This window comes from Salmo salar, chromosome ssa23 (genome assembly GCF_905237065.1).
Source record: "Salmo salar chromosome ssa23, Ssal_v3.1, whole genome shotgun sequence".
Lineage (NCBI taxonomy): Eukaryota > Metazoa > Chordata > Actinopteri > Salmoniformes > Salmonidae > Salmo > Salmo salar.
Genome location: NC_059464.1, coordinates 15554874 through 15570965, shown reverse-complemented (window position 1 = coordinate 15570965; position 16092 = coordinate 15554874). Strand labels below are relative to the sequence as shown.

Below are 16092 nucleotides of genomic sequence, written 5' to 3'. Positions count from 1 at the left end.
AAGGCAGGCGCAGCAAAGCTGTGCACGTCATACCTTTGTACTATAGGCATATACCCTCCCTACAGTCAGTTTTGAGGGGGAAACAGTTCACGAAAATGTTGGAGTCTGGGTCCCTACTCCCTAAACCCTTAGCGTCAATGCAACCTCCAAAAGCATTCCAGATAGGCATCATCTCTTGAACCCCAGCCCTGGCAGCATAGAATATAATATAGAAACAGAGGTATAATTGAAGTGTTTCACCTCTGGCTCCTATCCACAGACACAGAGAGAGGAAAGGCTGAGAGAAGCTGTAGGATATCCCTGGTCTGCATTGTAAATGGGACCGTATCCCCTGTATAGAGCTCTATAGGGCTCCGGTCAAAAGCAGTGCACTATAAAGGGATATAAAGAGAATAGGATGCCATTTGGGACACAGGCTATGTGTAGCTTTGAAGCCCGTGGAAGCTGGAGGATTTCCCCAGGCAGGCTTCAGCTGCAGAGGCCTCAGGTGAAGACAGATCCTCCCGCCATGATGTATTATTAACATGACAGCACTGCAATTTTCTTCAATTTGGTTCATAGCGCTGGCTTGCCTTCCTCGTCACACATCGGCTGCATCCTAACTGTAAACTTATTCCCATCATAGTGCACTACTTTTGACCAGAGCCCTGGGTTCTGGTCAAAAGTAGGGCACTGTGTAGGGAAAAGTGTACCATTTGGGATGCATTATAATCCCACCGCAGTCAAGCACAAATGTGCATGTCTCTTTTTTCTCTTCTTTTTTAAGTGCTGCCCGTTCGCTAAATGTCTGTCAGAGGTCAACTTGACATTCAAGCAATTTATTTGTTCCAATACAATTCATTACGCGCTCGTGAGATTACATTTGCTCATAAATTAGTATCCCTATTATAGGACCTTTTATCCATCAAGGAATGCTAATAGCCAAAATTTTCCATTTGAGACCTTTGAACTCTGGTAGCAAATGAAAGACAAGTCAGTATGTGTCCTTTGCGTCAAATTAAGCTCAGAGCTCTATCCCACCTCTACTAAGGCTGCATCCCAAATGGCATGCTATTCCCTACATAGGGTGACATTTGGGATGCACCCTTAAACATGTCATTGTCTCCCGGTAATTACCAATAGGCTTGTCCAAACCAGGAAGTCTGGCCCATGACATCGATCAACACTGTTTACAATGCAGGCCACACAAAAAGCAAACAGACACTCATCCTGACACTCCTCCTCTGCTGTCCTGGGGATCTGATAGGGAGGAAGAGAGGTGTGGAAGAGGAGTAGGAGTGGAAGGGGAGGAGGATTAGTGTCTCCAGAAGTGGCTAAACCTCTATCCTTTCCGGTAAATACTCCTGGAGTAGCAGGTGTACAAGGCTACGGTTCTGTGTGTGGAGTAGTCACTCAAACTCTTCTGGGTCCTCCTGACTCACCAGGGTTGGATCCCAAATGTCACCCTTTCCTCTTTATGGTGCACCTCATTCCCTTTATAGTGCAATACTTTTGAAAGGGGCTTTATTCAAATGTAGTACACTATATAGGAAATAGAGGGTCATTTGGGACACAGCCTAGGTGATTGGTGATTCTCTCCACTGCAGCCTGCTAGTAACATAATTAGCTGAGTTATATTATGCCATCCTTGAATTATTATGAATATGTATATGGATAATGATGACATGATAAAATGTGTTAAATATATACAGTCATAATATTATGTCCTTGTGAAGGCAGAGCATGGACTAATTAAATCCACGGTAATAGGTTATTGTTGTGCATTAACCCCAATGTATTTCTTCAACATATAGGAAAATGAATACCTGCCTACTGTATCCAGGATATTGCGAAAACATAATAAAGCACTATTATTTTTCACAATTTACCTAGTACCTGCTACACTGAAGTCTGTCATGGACAAAGCATGTGATATTCATACTGAACTAAAACCAACCAGGGCTCAGTACATGGAGGCTGTATGTCTGTCCTGGCAGGTCTCAGCGTAGACCCAGTCCTCTTTAAGCTGCTGATGACCTCATCAACATGGGACACACAGCTTTTAGGGGGCTCTCCGTCCTCTTCTCTCAACCCCTCTCCTCCACCTCTATGCTCCTGTTTAATGAGTGGATACTGGTTTGGATTTACCATCCAGATCGTGTGTATCTGTATAGTAACCAAACCGACTCCTCCAACGTTTGTCGCATATGACTAAATATGCCCAAATGACCCCGTACTAACAACTACAGGAATAATCAATGAAATCAAACAATATATTATTTGTGAAGACAAAATATGCAGCTAATTAGTAAGAGGGTGATCCACAAAAAAAGGATAATTGATAAAAATGTATTTTATATGGCCTGTTCAATACACGTTTAAACGTGATTTTAAGGGCTATAACTTAGTCATATTGAGATGTATCGGTGTGCAATTAACACTGCACTCACCTAAGACTTTCTCTCACAATGCAGCAGCAATATCACAACTTAGGCTACTGTATTCCAGGGCACAGGTTTCTTAGTATTACATCAGATACTGTTGTAGCCTGTGTTTGTGTTAACCTCATTACGACAGGAAGCTGAACAGCCCAGATTAGTTAACCTGTCTAGAGTTAGTCTGTAGACATTATCAGAATGTCTTAGGTAACATCCAGAAGCAGGCCTGTTTTGGGTGAACAGCGGATCACTATTCAAGGTTGATGTTGATGGCCAGGTGTTAACACAAACAAGCAGGTGGGGAGAATAAGTAGCTTTGCAATCATAGCAGACTGGCAGCTCAGTAGCACAAATAGCCAGGTGTATAGCATAAACAATTATGGGGAGAACACAAATATCCAGGTGTACACAACATAAGAGTCAGGATTATAGCACACAGCAGGCAAGTGCAGAGCAGAAGTAGTCGGGTATTCAGAAAATAGGCAGTCAGTACTAGGATATTACGAAATAAGTACTGGTTACAGATAACCGGCTTAGTCAGAGTCACCACTCTGTTACCACTCTGGTACGCTCACCCAACACTGCAAAACACAAAATTGTGTTATATCCAGAAATTTAAAAAGCCATTTTTTTATAAACATGTTGAGGGAGAAATAGCTTCTGGAATTCAATACTCAAGTTTTTCTTCACTCTGCGGTTTCTTCTCTTTTTTCTTTCTTTCTTTCTTTCTTTCTTTCTTTCTTTCTTTCTTTCTTTCTTTCTTTCTTTCTTTCTTTCTTTCTTTCTTTCTTTCTTTCTCTCATCTTTGTACTAATGCTTCTCTCTAATCTTATTTGCATTCAAATTACCTCTCCAGGTGGTACACCAATCAGAGGTAAGAATGCTGGGTACACAAAAAACTGTCCACTCACGTCATCCTTCCTGTCCTCCTCCTCATTCTCCTCCTCCATTCCCTCCTCCTTTCACCTCACAATGTCCTCATCACCAGTTGTCTCACTCTCTCTCTGGGACCTGACTCCTTCTCCACATCAGTACATGACCCTTTGTAAGTCTGTCTGGTCAATGGCACCTCTAAAAACACAAACGTCAAAGTACGAATCTACAAAATCCTTACTAGACATCCCATTCAAATTAAACCGGCTTAACGTTCACCTAAAACTGTAACCTCATAGAAAGATGGACCTGCTTAAACTGTAGATTAACAAAACATATGATTCATATTTTGAATGGCAGCTCTATCCTGAGCGTGGATCGTGATCTCTTGACCACTCTTTCAGTTTTTATATTCCTAGACTCCTCGCGATGAGCCTGACATTACTGTATTTCCGATGAGCCTGACATTACTGTGAGCCTTACTTTCCATTCCCAACGTATGGCGGGATTGACACCTGCTATGATTAGTAGTCTGTGATGTGTTTTAGAGGTGGTCAACGCTGACTCCTGTCTGAGCACTGTCCTGAGAGGCTCTAGTCAGAAGCAGGAAGGAGGAAGAGGTACTAGATTGCATTATTAAAGGTTCAACTTCGTTGGGCAGAGTGAGAGTGGAGCTTCTGGCAGCTAGCTACAATCTTTATTGAGGGTCCTAAAATCTCCATGGCTGCGCCTCAAATGGCACCCTATTCCCTACATAGTGCCCTAGTCAAAAGTAGTGCTCTATGAATAGGGTGCCATTGGGGAAGCAGACCATCTCTCTGACTGAGAAGTTGTCTTATACCTCTGGCTTATTTTATACAAGGGAGAAAAGCGAGAGCATGCTTCGGTGATCGGGTCAGTATGAACTTCCCCATTTGCCTGCTGCTCACCTCGTTGTCTCTCTCCAGAGATAAAGAACATCTCATCTCATCAAGGGGGTCTCACTGCCATGAAGACGTGCTGAAAGGAAACGTGTTCCAAATGGCACCATATTCGCTATATTGCGTTACTTTTAACCAGAGCCCAATGGGCCCTTGACAAAAGTAGTGCACTGTATGGGTAATAGGTTGTCATTTGGGATACATTTAAAATGGGTTCCACAAGATCCAATCAAAGAGGAATAGAAAAGGATAATACATATTATGTGGCAATAACCAGCCACTGCTGCATTCCTCTGCTCTCCGCACATTGGAAACAGGATTGCCCTTGCCTACACCAAGCGTTGATCACTAGAAGTTAAAGCTAGAGGGAGAAAGCTAAGACCTTGGAAAGAGAACTGTACATTGAACACGTCTCCCATTATCATTCTGACACAATTGCATTGTGATATGGAAAGGAAATGTCTTGGAGAGAAGAAAGGCTTACCTGAGTTGGGCTGTGTGTGTGTGTGTGTGTGTGTGTGTGTGTGTGTGTGTGTGTGTGTGTGTGTGGGGGGGGGATAGTTACAGGGGAGAGGGGGGTATGAATGAGCCAATCGGAAGCTTGTCTGCGTATATGTGACGTTTGTAGCAGCAGGATACACATCTCAGGCAGAATCCTCTAGATGATTGACATAACATGGTGGCTGCTGGGTAAAGATATTTCTGGGCGCTCATCCATCTCACCTAACTCCAGATTCCCATGGATGTCACCACACACTTTTATTTCTATGTCCAAATTTTTATCAGCAGTTGTGTGACAAACTCATCCCATATGATGCATTTCAGATTCATTTCTGAAATATATTCTCACATTTATTTTTCTATTAATATTCACTGATCTCAAACTGCATGATGTGTGTAACATCACGATCAACAGCATCCCTGTACATGAACACCAGACACACAGTCATGTTGTCTGTCAAAACCGATCCAGAGTCTACTGTATATGAATAACTGTTCATTGTATAAAGGAAAATGCCCTGGGATGTATGCTTTGGTAAATGGTAAAAGAAAATGATAAACCACTTGATCACTCTGAGTGAGCAGGAACAGGTAAGTGTTATGTTCCTGATCCAGTCTTCATGTGTCATCCGTTTTAGACAGGGACGACCAAAGAGGACTGTCGACAAGGGCAGGAATAAAAGAGTCTTTCACTCCCCTAGTCTGTTTTTACTAATTTGTTTCCTCACTGTTTGAAAAATGGTTCCCGTCCTCACTGTCACCAACAGTAGAGCAGGTGATAAGAACTAATCAGTGGTGATCAAAGCAGAATTGATTAGTGATTTGTGGCTAGTTAATCTATTAGGCTGAAGGCTGAAGCTTTGGCAGAGTGATGGGGAGATCGTTAAAGTACAGCAGAACTCTTTGGGATTCCCATCTCTCCGTACTAACATTGTCGTCACTCACAGAATGGCTTAGGCCTGTATTTGACTTTAGTATTGAAAAGTGAGAAGATAAAGATATGTTTTTTTGTTTATGAGACAGCAGGTTTAGAATTCCTCACTTTTAAATTACTGTATGTATTTTTCTTACTTGATTTGCTTTTCTCCTCTGTCCAGTCTTACTGTAACGTCAGGAGGAGCTATAGTTCCTGTTAATTACAACATATAGCTACTTTCATGAAAATTGCTATTGTATTGTTTCTGCGGTATTTAGGTCCCTAATAAGAAGTGTAATGTCCGCTTACCTGTCTATGCTTTGGTTTTCTCAATGTTGCCAAAATGTCTATCTGCTAGATGGGTCTGTTTTCAAAATGTCAGTTGTTCTGATATATACTGTATGTGTATGAAAAGTTGGCTTGGTTATTTCTGTTTTTGTTTAGGCAAACGTGTGTGTGTGTGTGTGTGTGTGTGTGTGTGTGTGTGTGTGTGTGTGTGTGTGTGTGTGTGTGTGTGTGTGTGTGTGTGTGTGTGTGTGTGTGTGTGTGTGTGTGTGTGTGTGTGTATGTGGATGTGTGAGTTTGATTTAGTGTAAGTCTGAACACACATTTCAGTGTGCATTTTGTCCCAAATGTCACCCTACTTCCTATATAGTGCACTACATTTGACCAGGGTGAATACGGCTCTAGTCAAAAATAGTGCACTATGTAGGGAATAGGGTGCCATTTGATATGCAAACCATGTATCCATCTGAGTGGACTCTGAGCCTTGACAATGTGCCCTCTCCCTTCAGGAGCTCTCCAAATAGAAAACAGCGAGGAGTCGGACCAGGGCAAGTACGAGTGTGTGGCGGTCAACAGCGCCGGGACCCGCTACTCGGCTCCGGCCAACCTATACGTGAGAGGTAAGAGCCCTCCCTGCCTGGCGAGCGGGTCAGTGCTAACAGTGGGGGCCATCCACCTGTCCATAAAGTATCTATTCTATTCTATCACTTCCCTCACTGCTCTCTGGTCAAGCGCTAAAGACTAGTGTAAGCTAACCCACTCCACAGCTACACAACCAGGTCTGCTCTCTGGTCAAGTTAACCCACTCCTCTCCACAGCGAGCCTGGTCTAGCTATACAAATACTCCACGTGGATCTATTCACTGGCTGGAAACTGACAAATGCCAACCAACTACTTCCTCACTGGAATAATAGTGCACCTACCCAGCCAACCAGTCAGTGAAAGGTCCAGCCTAACCTGTTGATGCCTGTTCTTGTTATGCCAATGTTTTGTCTATTCTCTGTGTGAGGTGTTTATTTTCTTTCTTTTCTTTTCTCCTGGGGGGATTGTATACTCCCTATAGGGCTCTGGTAAAAAAGCAATGCACTATATAGTGAATAGGGTGCCATTTTGGATGCAGCCTTGGTGAAATGGAGAGAGTTGTTATATGCTGGTGTTACATATGCAGTCTTGTAGACATACTGTGCATACAGGAAATAGACACCTCGTTGGTTACTGTCATCCTGAGTGTAGGAAATTCCCCTATCAACAGGGTGCTATGCATTCTATGGCTGTGTCTCAAATGGCACTCTATCTCCTATTTGGTGCACTGCCTATTTGTTCTACTACTACAAAGCAAACAGGGCTGATGTCATATCAAACTCAACCCCCATGGTCTTTTAGAGAATAATGTTCGGCAGCAAACAATTCAATTAGCCTCTATTCCACCAGCTAATATCAGGTTCTCAAAGGCAATTTCCATGCTTCAACTCAAGTTGGTTCCTTATGTCCCTGTTTTATGCACACCCACAGGTTTTTACCGTGCTCATTGCAAACACATTGGAAAAGTTCACCAATGGCAAAGAATTAAGTTATTCACACATTTTTATGTTACTGATGTCACTTCTCCCCCACTCCCCCTCTCTGGCGCTCGAGGGCACCAGGCAGTCCATCATTACGCACACCTTTCACCATCATTACGTGCATGAGCACTTCATGGGACTCACCTGGACTCTATGACTTTATTGATTGCCTCCCCTATATCTGTCACTTCCTCAGTTTCTTCCCCATGTCTGCATTAATGTCATGTTGTTCCCCCTGTCCAGATGCTGTTCTATGTTTTGTTATACAGTTGAAGTCGGAAGTTGACATACACCTTAGCCAAATACATTTCAACCCAGTTTTTCACAATTCCTGACATTTAATCCTAGTAAAAATTCCCTGTCTTAGGTTAGTTAGGATCACCACTTTATTTTAAGAATGTGAAATGTCAGAATAATAGTAGAGAGAATGACTTATTTCAACATTTATTTCTTTCATCACATTACCAGTGGGTCAGAAGTGTACATACACTCAAATAGTATTTGGTAGCATTGCCTTTAAATTGTTTAACTTTGGTCAAACGTTTCGGGTAGCCTTCCACAAGCTTCCCACAATAAGTGTATGTAAACTTCCGACTTCAACTGTATGTCCGTTTATCCATAAAATCTTCACTCCCTGTACTTGCTTCTCGTCTCCCAGCATCTGTTCTTACAGAATGGACACACCAATATTGGAAGCATCAGGGATTCTTTTTTTTTGGGGGGGGGGGGGGGGGTTGGTGACGTCAGGCCCGGGTGCCGGGGGTGCCTCAGCTGGCTCGTCGGGCTTCCATACCTTAGCTGGCTCGAGAGTTTTTTTTGCTTCGGTTGGCTTGGCAGGCTCTCATCCCACGTCATTACTCAGCCGGCTCCCACGCCTCAGCTGGCTCATCAGGCTCCCATCCCACATCATGTCTCAGTCGGCTGAGGCGTGGGAGCCCGGCGTGCCGGCTGAGGTGTGGGAATGCCGGCTGAGACATGATGGTGATGGTCGGGCTCCCATGCCTCAGCCGGCTAGTCGGGCTCCCATGCCTCGGCCGGGTTGTCTGGCTCCCATCCCACGTCATGTCTCAGCCGGCCCGTCAGACTCCCGCGTCTCGGGCCGCCACGTCGAGCTCCCACATTTCGGGCCGGCATGTCGGGCTCCCACGCCTCGGACCTGCTGGTCAGGCTCCCACGCCTCGGGCCGGCTGGTCGGGTTCCCACGCCTCGGCTGGCTCCTCCGGCTCTCTTATTTTTAGGGGGTAGATCAGCTTGAATGTTGCAGATGGAATGTAGCTTACATCAATGTTTTTGTCAGCATCACATCCAATCCCCCATATATTTGTTTATGTATGTATACATATACATACATATACATACATACATACATACACATACATACATACATACATACATACATACATACATACATACATACATACATACATACATACATACATACATACATACATACAGTGCATTTGAAAAGTCTTCACCCTCTTGGCGTTTTTCCTATTTTATTGCATTACAATCTGTAATTTAAATGTATTTTTATTTGGATTTCATGTAATGGACATACACGAAATAGTCCAAATTGGTGAAGTGAAATGAAAAAAATTACTTGTTTCAGAAATATCAAAAAAATAAATAACGGGAAAATGGTGTGTGCATATGTATTCACCCCCTTTGCTATGAAGCCCCTAAATAACATCTGGTGCAACCAATTACCTTCAGAAGTCACATAATTAGTTAAATAAAGTCCACCTGTGCGCAATCTAAGTGTCACATGATTTCTCACATGATCTCAGTATATATACACCTGTTCTGAAAGGCCCCAGAGTATGCAACACCACTAAGCAAGGGGCACCACCAAACAAGCAACATTATGAAGACCAAAGAGCTCTCCAAACTGGTCAGGGACAAAGTTGTGGAGAAGTACAGATCAGGGTTGGGTTATAAAACATGTCCAAAACTTTGAACATCCCACGGAGCACCATTAAATCCATTATAAAAAAATTGGAAAGAATATGGCACCACAACAAACCTGGCAAGAGAGGGCCGCCCACGAAAACTCACGGACCATGCAAGGGGGGCATTAATCAGAGAGACAACAAAGAGACCACAGATAACCCTGAAGGAGCTGCAAAGTTCCGCAGCCGAGATTGGAGTATCTGTCCATAGGGCCACTTTAAGTCATACACTCCACAGAGCTGGGCTTTACGGAAGAGTGGCCAGGAAAAAGCCATTGCTTAAAGAAAAAAATAAGCAAACAAGTTTGGTGTTCACCAAAAGTCATGTGGGAGACTCCCCAAACATACTCTGGTCAGATGAGACTACAATTGAGCTTTTTGGCCATCAAGGAAAACGCTATGGCTGGCGCAAACCCAACACCTCTCATCACCCCGAGAACACCATCATGCTGTGGCAATGTTTTTCCTCGGCAAGGACTGGGAAACTGGTCAGAATTGAAGGAATGATGGATGGCACTAAATACAGGGAAACCGGTTTCAGTCTTCCAGAGATTTGAGACTGGGACGGATGTTCACCTTCCAGCAGGACAATGATCCTAAGCATACTGCTAAAGCAAAACTCGAGTGGTTTAAGGGGAAATATTTAAATGTCTTGGAATGGCCTAGTCAAAGCCCAGTTGAATCCAATTGAAAATCTATGGTATGACTTAAAGATTGCTGTACACCAGCATAACCCATCCAACTTGAAGGAGCTGGAGCAGTTCTGCCCTGAAGAATGGGCAAACATCCCAGTGGCTAGATGTGCCAAGCTTATCGAGACATACCCCAAGAGACTTGCAGCTGTAATTTCTGCAAAAGGTGGTTCTACAAAGTATTGACTTTGGGGTGGTGAATAGTTATGCACGCTCAAGTTTTCAGTTTTTTTGTCTTATTTCTTGTTTGTTTCACTATAAAAAATATTTTATATCTTCAGTGGTAGGCATGTTGTGTAAATCAAATTATTCCAACGCCCCCAAAAATCTGTTTTAATTCCAGGTTGTATGGCAACAAAATAGGAAAAATGCCAAGTGGGGTGAATACTTTCGCAAGCCACTGTGCATATAAATACATGTACATACATATATACAGTACCAGTCAAAGGTTTGGACACAACTACTCATTCAAGGTTTTTTTTAAATTTTCACTATTTTCTAAGTTGTAGAGTAATAGTGAAGTCATCAAAACTATGAAATAACACATATGGGTTAGGGTTAGCCAACAAAATGTTTAACAAATGAAAATATATTTTAGATTCTTCAAAGTAGCCACCCTTTGCCTTGATGATAGCTTGGCACACTCTTGGCATTCTCTCAACCAGCTTCACCTGGAATGCATTTTCAACAGTCTTGAAGAAGTTCCCACATATGCTGAGCAGTTGTTGGCTGCTTTTCCTTCACTCTGCTGTCCAACTCATACCAAACCATCTCAAATGGGTTGAGGTCGGGTGATTGTGGAGGCCAGGTCATCTGATGCAGCACTCCATCACTCTCCTTCTTGGTCAGATAGCCCTTACACAGCCTGGAGGTTTGTTGGGTCATGTCCTGTTGAAATACAGCTGATGGTCCCACTCAGCGCAAACCAGATGGGATGACATATTGCTGCAGAATGCTGTGGTAGCCATGCTGGTTGAGTGTGCCTTGAATTCTAAATAAATCACAGTGCGTGTCACCAGGAAAGCACCCCCACACAATCACACCTCCTTCTCCATGCTTCACAGTGGGAACCACACATGCCGAGATCATCCGTTCACCTACTCTGCATCTCACAAAGACACGGCTGTTGGAAACAAAAATCTCAAATTTGGACTCAAGATTTCCACCGGTATAATGCCCATTGCTCGTGTTTCTTGGCCCAATCAAGTCTCTTCTTACTATTGGTGTCCTTTAGTAGTGGTTTGTTTGCAGTAATTCGACCATGAAGGCCTGATTCACGCAGTCTCCTCTGCACAGTTGATGTTGAGATGTCTGTTACTTAAACTCTGTGAAGCATTTATTTGGGCTGCAATCTGAGGTGCAGTTAACTCTAATGAACTTATCCTCTGTCGCAGAGGTAACTCTGGGTCACAATAACTTAAGTTTATAAAAAGATCTAACACAACATTAGGGGATGATATATGGATAATTATGGATTTATAATCAGCTATAATGGGGCGGCCATTTTGGACAGGGAACACAGAATTAATTAGCATTTATTTGGGCTGCAATCTGAGGTGTAGTTAACTGTAGTGAACTTATCCTCTGGAGCAGAGGTAACTCTGGGTCTTCCTTTCCTGTGGCGGTCCTCATTAGAGCCAGTTTCATCATAGCGCTTGATGGTTTTGGCGACTGCACTTGAAGAAACTTTCAAAGTTCTTGAAATGTTCCCTATTGACTGACCTTCATGTCTTAAAGTACTGATGGACTGTCATTTCTCTTTGCTTATTTGAGCTGTTCTTACCATAATATGGACTTAGTCTTTTACCAAATAGGGCTATCTTCTGAATACCACCCCTACCTTGTCACAACACAACTGATTGTCTTAAACGCATTAAGAAGGAAATAAATTCCACAATTGTGCTTTTTATGAGGCACACCTGTTAATTGAAATGCATTCCAGGTGACTACCATATGAAGCTGGTTGAGAGAATGCCAAGAGTGTGCAAAGCTGTCGTCAAGGCAAAGGGTGGCTACTTTGAAGAATCTCAAATATCAAATATAATAGGATTTGTTTAACACTTCTTTGGGTACTTCATGATATGTGTAATTTCATAGTTTTGATGTCTTCACTATTCTTCTACAATGTAGAAAATAGTACAAATAAAGAAAAACCTTGAATGAGTAGGTGTGTCCAATCTTTTGACTGGTACTGTACAGTCGTGGCCAAAAGATTTGAGAATGACACAAATATTAATTTCTGTGGCCAGTTTGTTCGATGGCAAATTGCATATACTCCAGAATGTTATGAAGAGTGATCAGATGAATTGCAATTAATTGCAAAGTCCCTCTTTGCCATGCAAATGAACTGAATCCCCCAAAAACATTTCCACTGCATTTCTGCCCTGCCACAAAAGGACCAGCTGACATCATGTCAGTGATTCTCTCGTTAACACAGGTGTGAGTGTTGACGAGGACAAGGCTGGACATCACTCTGTCATGCTGATTGAGTTCGAATAACAGACTGGAAGCTTCAAAAGGAGGGTGGTGCTTGGAACCATTGTTCTTCCTGTGTCAATCATGGTTACCTGCAAGGAAACATGTGCCGTCATCATTGCTTTGCACAAAAAGGGCTTCACAGGCAAGGATATTGCTGCCAGTAAGATTTGCACCTAAATCAACCATTTATCGCATCATCAAGAACTTCAAGGAGAGTGGTTCAATTGTTGTGAAGAAGGCTTCAGGGCGCCCAAGAAAGTCCAGCAAGCACCAGGACCATCTCCTAATGTTGATTCAGCTGCGGGATCGGGGCACCACCAGTACAGAGCTAGCTCAGGAATGGCAGCTGGCAGGTGTGAGTGCATCTGCACACACAGTGAGGCGAAGACTTTTGGAGGATGGCCTGGTGTCAAGAAGGGCAGCAAAGAAGCCATTTCTCTCCAGGAAAAACATCAGGGACAGACTGATATTCTGCAAAAGGTACAGGGATTGGACTGCTGAGGACTGGGGTAAAGTCATTTTCTCTGATGAATCCCCTTTCCAATTGTTTGGGGCATCCGGAAAAAAGCTTGTCCGGAGAAGACAAGGTGAGCGCTACCATCAGTCCTGTGTCATGCCAACAGTAAAGCATCCTGAGACCATTCATTTATGGGGTGGTTGCTTTTCAGCCAAGGGAGTGGGCTCACTCACAATTTTGCCTAGGAACACAGCCAAGAATGGTATCAACACGTCCTCCGAGAGCAACTTCTCCCAACCATCCAGGAACAGTTTGATGAACAATGCCTTTTCCAGCATGATGGAGCACCTTGCCATAAGGCAAAAGTGATAACTAAGTGTCTCGGGGAACAAAACATAGATATTTTGGGTCCATGGCCAGGAAACTCCCCAGACGTTAATCCCATTGAGAACTTGTGGTCAATCCTCAAGAGGCGGGTGGACAAACAAAAACCCACAAATTCTGACAAATTCCAAGCATTGATTATGCAAGAATGGGCTGCCATCAGTCAGGATGTGGCCCAGAAGTTAATTGACAGCATGCCAGGGCGGATTGCAGAGGTCTTGAAAAAGAAGTGTCAACACTGCAAATATTGACTCTTTGCATCAACTTCATATAATTGTCAATAAAAGCCTTTGACACTTATGAAATGCTTATAATTATACTTCAGTATTCCATAGTAACATCTGACAAAAATATCTAAAGACACTGATGCAGCAAACTTAGTGAAAATTAATATTTGTGTCATTCTCAAAACTCAAAACTTTTGGCCATGACCGTATATACACATCTTTTAAAAAATATATTTTATTTTATTTCTTTCTAACCTTACCACACCTCCCCTAATTGGAGTAAACTGGTGAACAACAACGCTTATGCTTCTACTTCCAATTTATATATACTATATACATTTCACATTCTATTTTAGTCTATTTTACAATAATTACATTTTGTTTGTTTTTACTCCTGTCCTTCCTCTAACCTCAACCTCTTCAATCTATTTATTTCACAAAAGTTCTGAACCTATATGCATTTTACAGACACAGTATGTTTTACATTAGTTATCTTGTTATTAGTTTATATTATTCCCAACCTTCATCTCCATTCAACCCCTCCCATCTATCTCTTAACACCATCCATATTGGATTTCTATTTGCCATATATTTTTCAACTGTGCTGTGATGTTTCACAAATGTTCTAAACCTTTCTATTCTCATAATTTCTAAATTAAAAATATTACATTATTGATCGATTGACTATGACTTTTCAGATCACCCAGTAGTGCTATCTGTAGAGTTTGCTCCAGGTAAATGTTTGCAATTCTTCAGCCATTCCTGGACTTGTGACCAAAAACAAGCTACATATGGACAGAACCAAAACAAATGATCTAATAATTTTGTCTCTTCGCAGCTAAATCTGCAGAGCTGGGAAGGTTCTATCCCCCATATCTATAACATTCTATTGGTTGTAAGAATTTTGTATACTGTATATGTTTTGAATCCGGCATCATTTTGCATATTAGTTCATAAACCATGAACCATAAACCATGGAATCGGTACGTTGAAAATCCCAACTATTTTGTAATATATATGGCACAGCAATCAATTATTTTGGTCCTTAAATGAAACTGGTATACCTTTTTATTTTCTTTAACCAATGTTGGTCTTTAATGCATGGCCGACAGACAAGTTCCCTACTTTTTCCCCCTTCCTCTTTCCTCTCAGTGTCTTAATCAAGTCTTAATTTCTGTCATCACATCAATTACTTTGATCTTCAAATTATATGTTAACTTGCTTCCAGTAGGATAATATGTTTTTCTTGCAGAGGTTCATGCTATACTCCCTCCAGCTAACTTCTTTAGATAACTTCAGCATCAAAGGCTTTAAATTAATTATTCAGGTATCTGACAGACCTATAAAACAGTGTAAAATCAATGTCCTAACCTGTACGGTTGTTACTAGTTAACCATAAAGTCAGAATTTGTGAATCTACAAAAAATGTGCCTTTTGGTCTTAATTTCAGGTTAGGGTTAGGTTTTCAATCAGATTTTCTGAAAATAAATTGTAGCAATGAGAGGGATTTAGCCTTAATTATGACTTTGTGGTAACTAGTGATGACCAACCTGCACTGCAGTGCATGCCTTCTGGGTAAATTGTCCCATGGTTGACCTCTGACCTACTGAGAGGAAACATCCTCTGGAGGTGGAAACCTGGTAACTGCCTCTGTCAGCCCAGGTCGTAAATTCTCCCAGATTAATACATACATGACCCATTCAGTGATAAAAAAAATGGAATGTGAGGAAAAACTCTTAGAAAAGATACATAGAAGAGATATCTGCCATTCTCCTTGGTGCCGGGCTCCCCTTTGATCTTAGTTGCATCCCAAATGGCACCATATTCCCTACACCCTATTCTCTATGTAGTGCACTACTTTTGACCAGAGCCCTGGTTAAAATGTGTGCACTGTATAGGCAATGGGGTGTCATTTGGGACGCAGGCCTTAACTCGGACCAAGTGACAGTGGGAGTGCTGTCGCAGGGAATACAGATTAAGAATTGGTCCGGTTGATGAATGGCATTTAATATATACTGCTCAAAAAAATAAAGGGAACACTTAAACAACACATCCTAGATCTGAATGAAAGAAATAATCTTATTCAATATTTTTTTCTTTACATAGTTGAATGTGCTGACAACAAAATCACACAAAAATAATCAATGGAAATCCAATTTATCAACCCATGGAGGTCTGGATTTGGAGTCACACTCAAAATTAAAGTGGAAAACCACACTACAGGCTGATCCAACTTTGATGTAATGTCCTTAAAACAAGTCAAAATGAGGCTCAGTAGTGTGTGTGGCCTCCACATGCCTGTATGACCTCCGTACAACGCCTGGGCATGCTCCTGATGAGGTGGCGGATGGTCTCCTGAGGGATCTCCTCCCAGACCTGGACTAAAGCATCCGCCAACTCCTGGACAGTCTGTGGTGCAACGTGGCGTTGG

The 16092-nt window shown here is 42.3% G+C and overlaps 1 protein-coding gene across 20 annotated transcripts in view; it reads left to right on the top strand.

Annotated features, from left to right (window-relative positions):
* Positions 1 to 16092, top strand: part of LOC106584181 (receptor-type tyrosine-protein phosphatase F) — a 423412-nt gene that overhangs the window by 276675 nt on the left and 130645 nt on the right. For 11 of the 20 annotated variants that reach the window (XM_045706043.1, XM_045706035.1, XM_045706044.1 and 8 more), the window contains exons 6-7: positions 3274 to 3291; positions 6422 to 6532. In XM_045706043.1, coding sequence (XP_045561999.1) covers positions 3274 to 3291; positions 6422 to 6532 — 129 coding nt within the window. The remainder of the gene's footprint in view (positions 1 to 3273; positions 3292 to 6421; positions 6533 to 16092) is intronic. The other 9 variants (XM_045706048.1, XM_045706041.1, XM_045706047.1 and 6 more) reach the window with 1 other exon arrangement.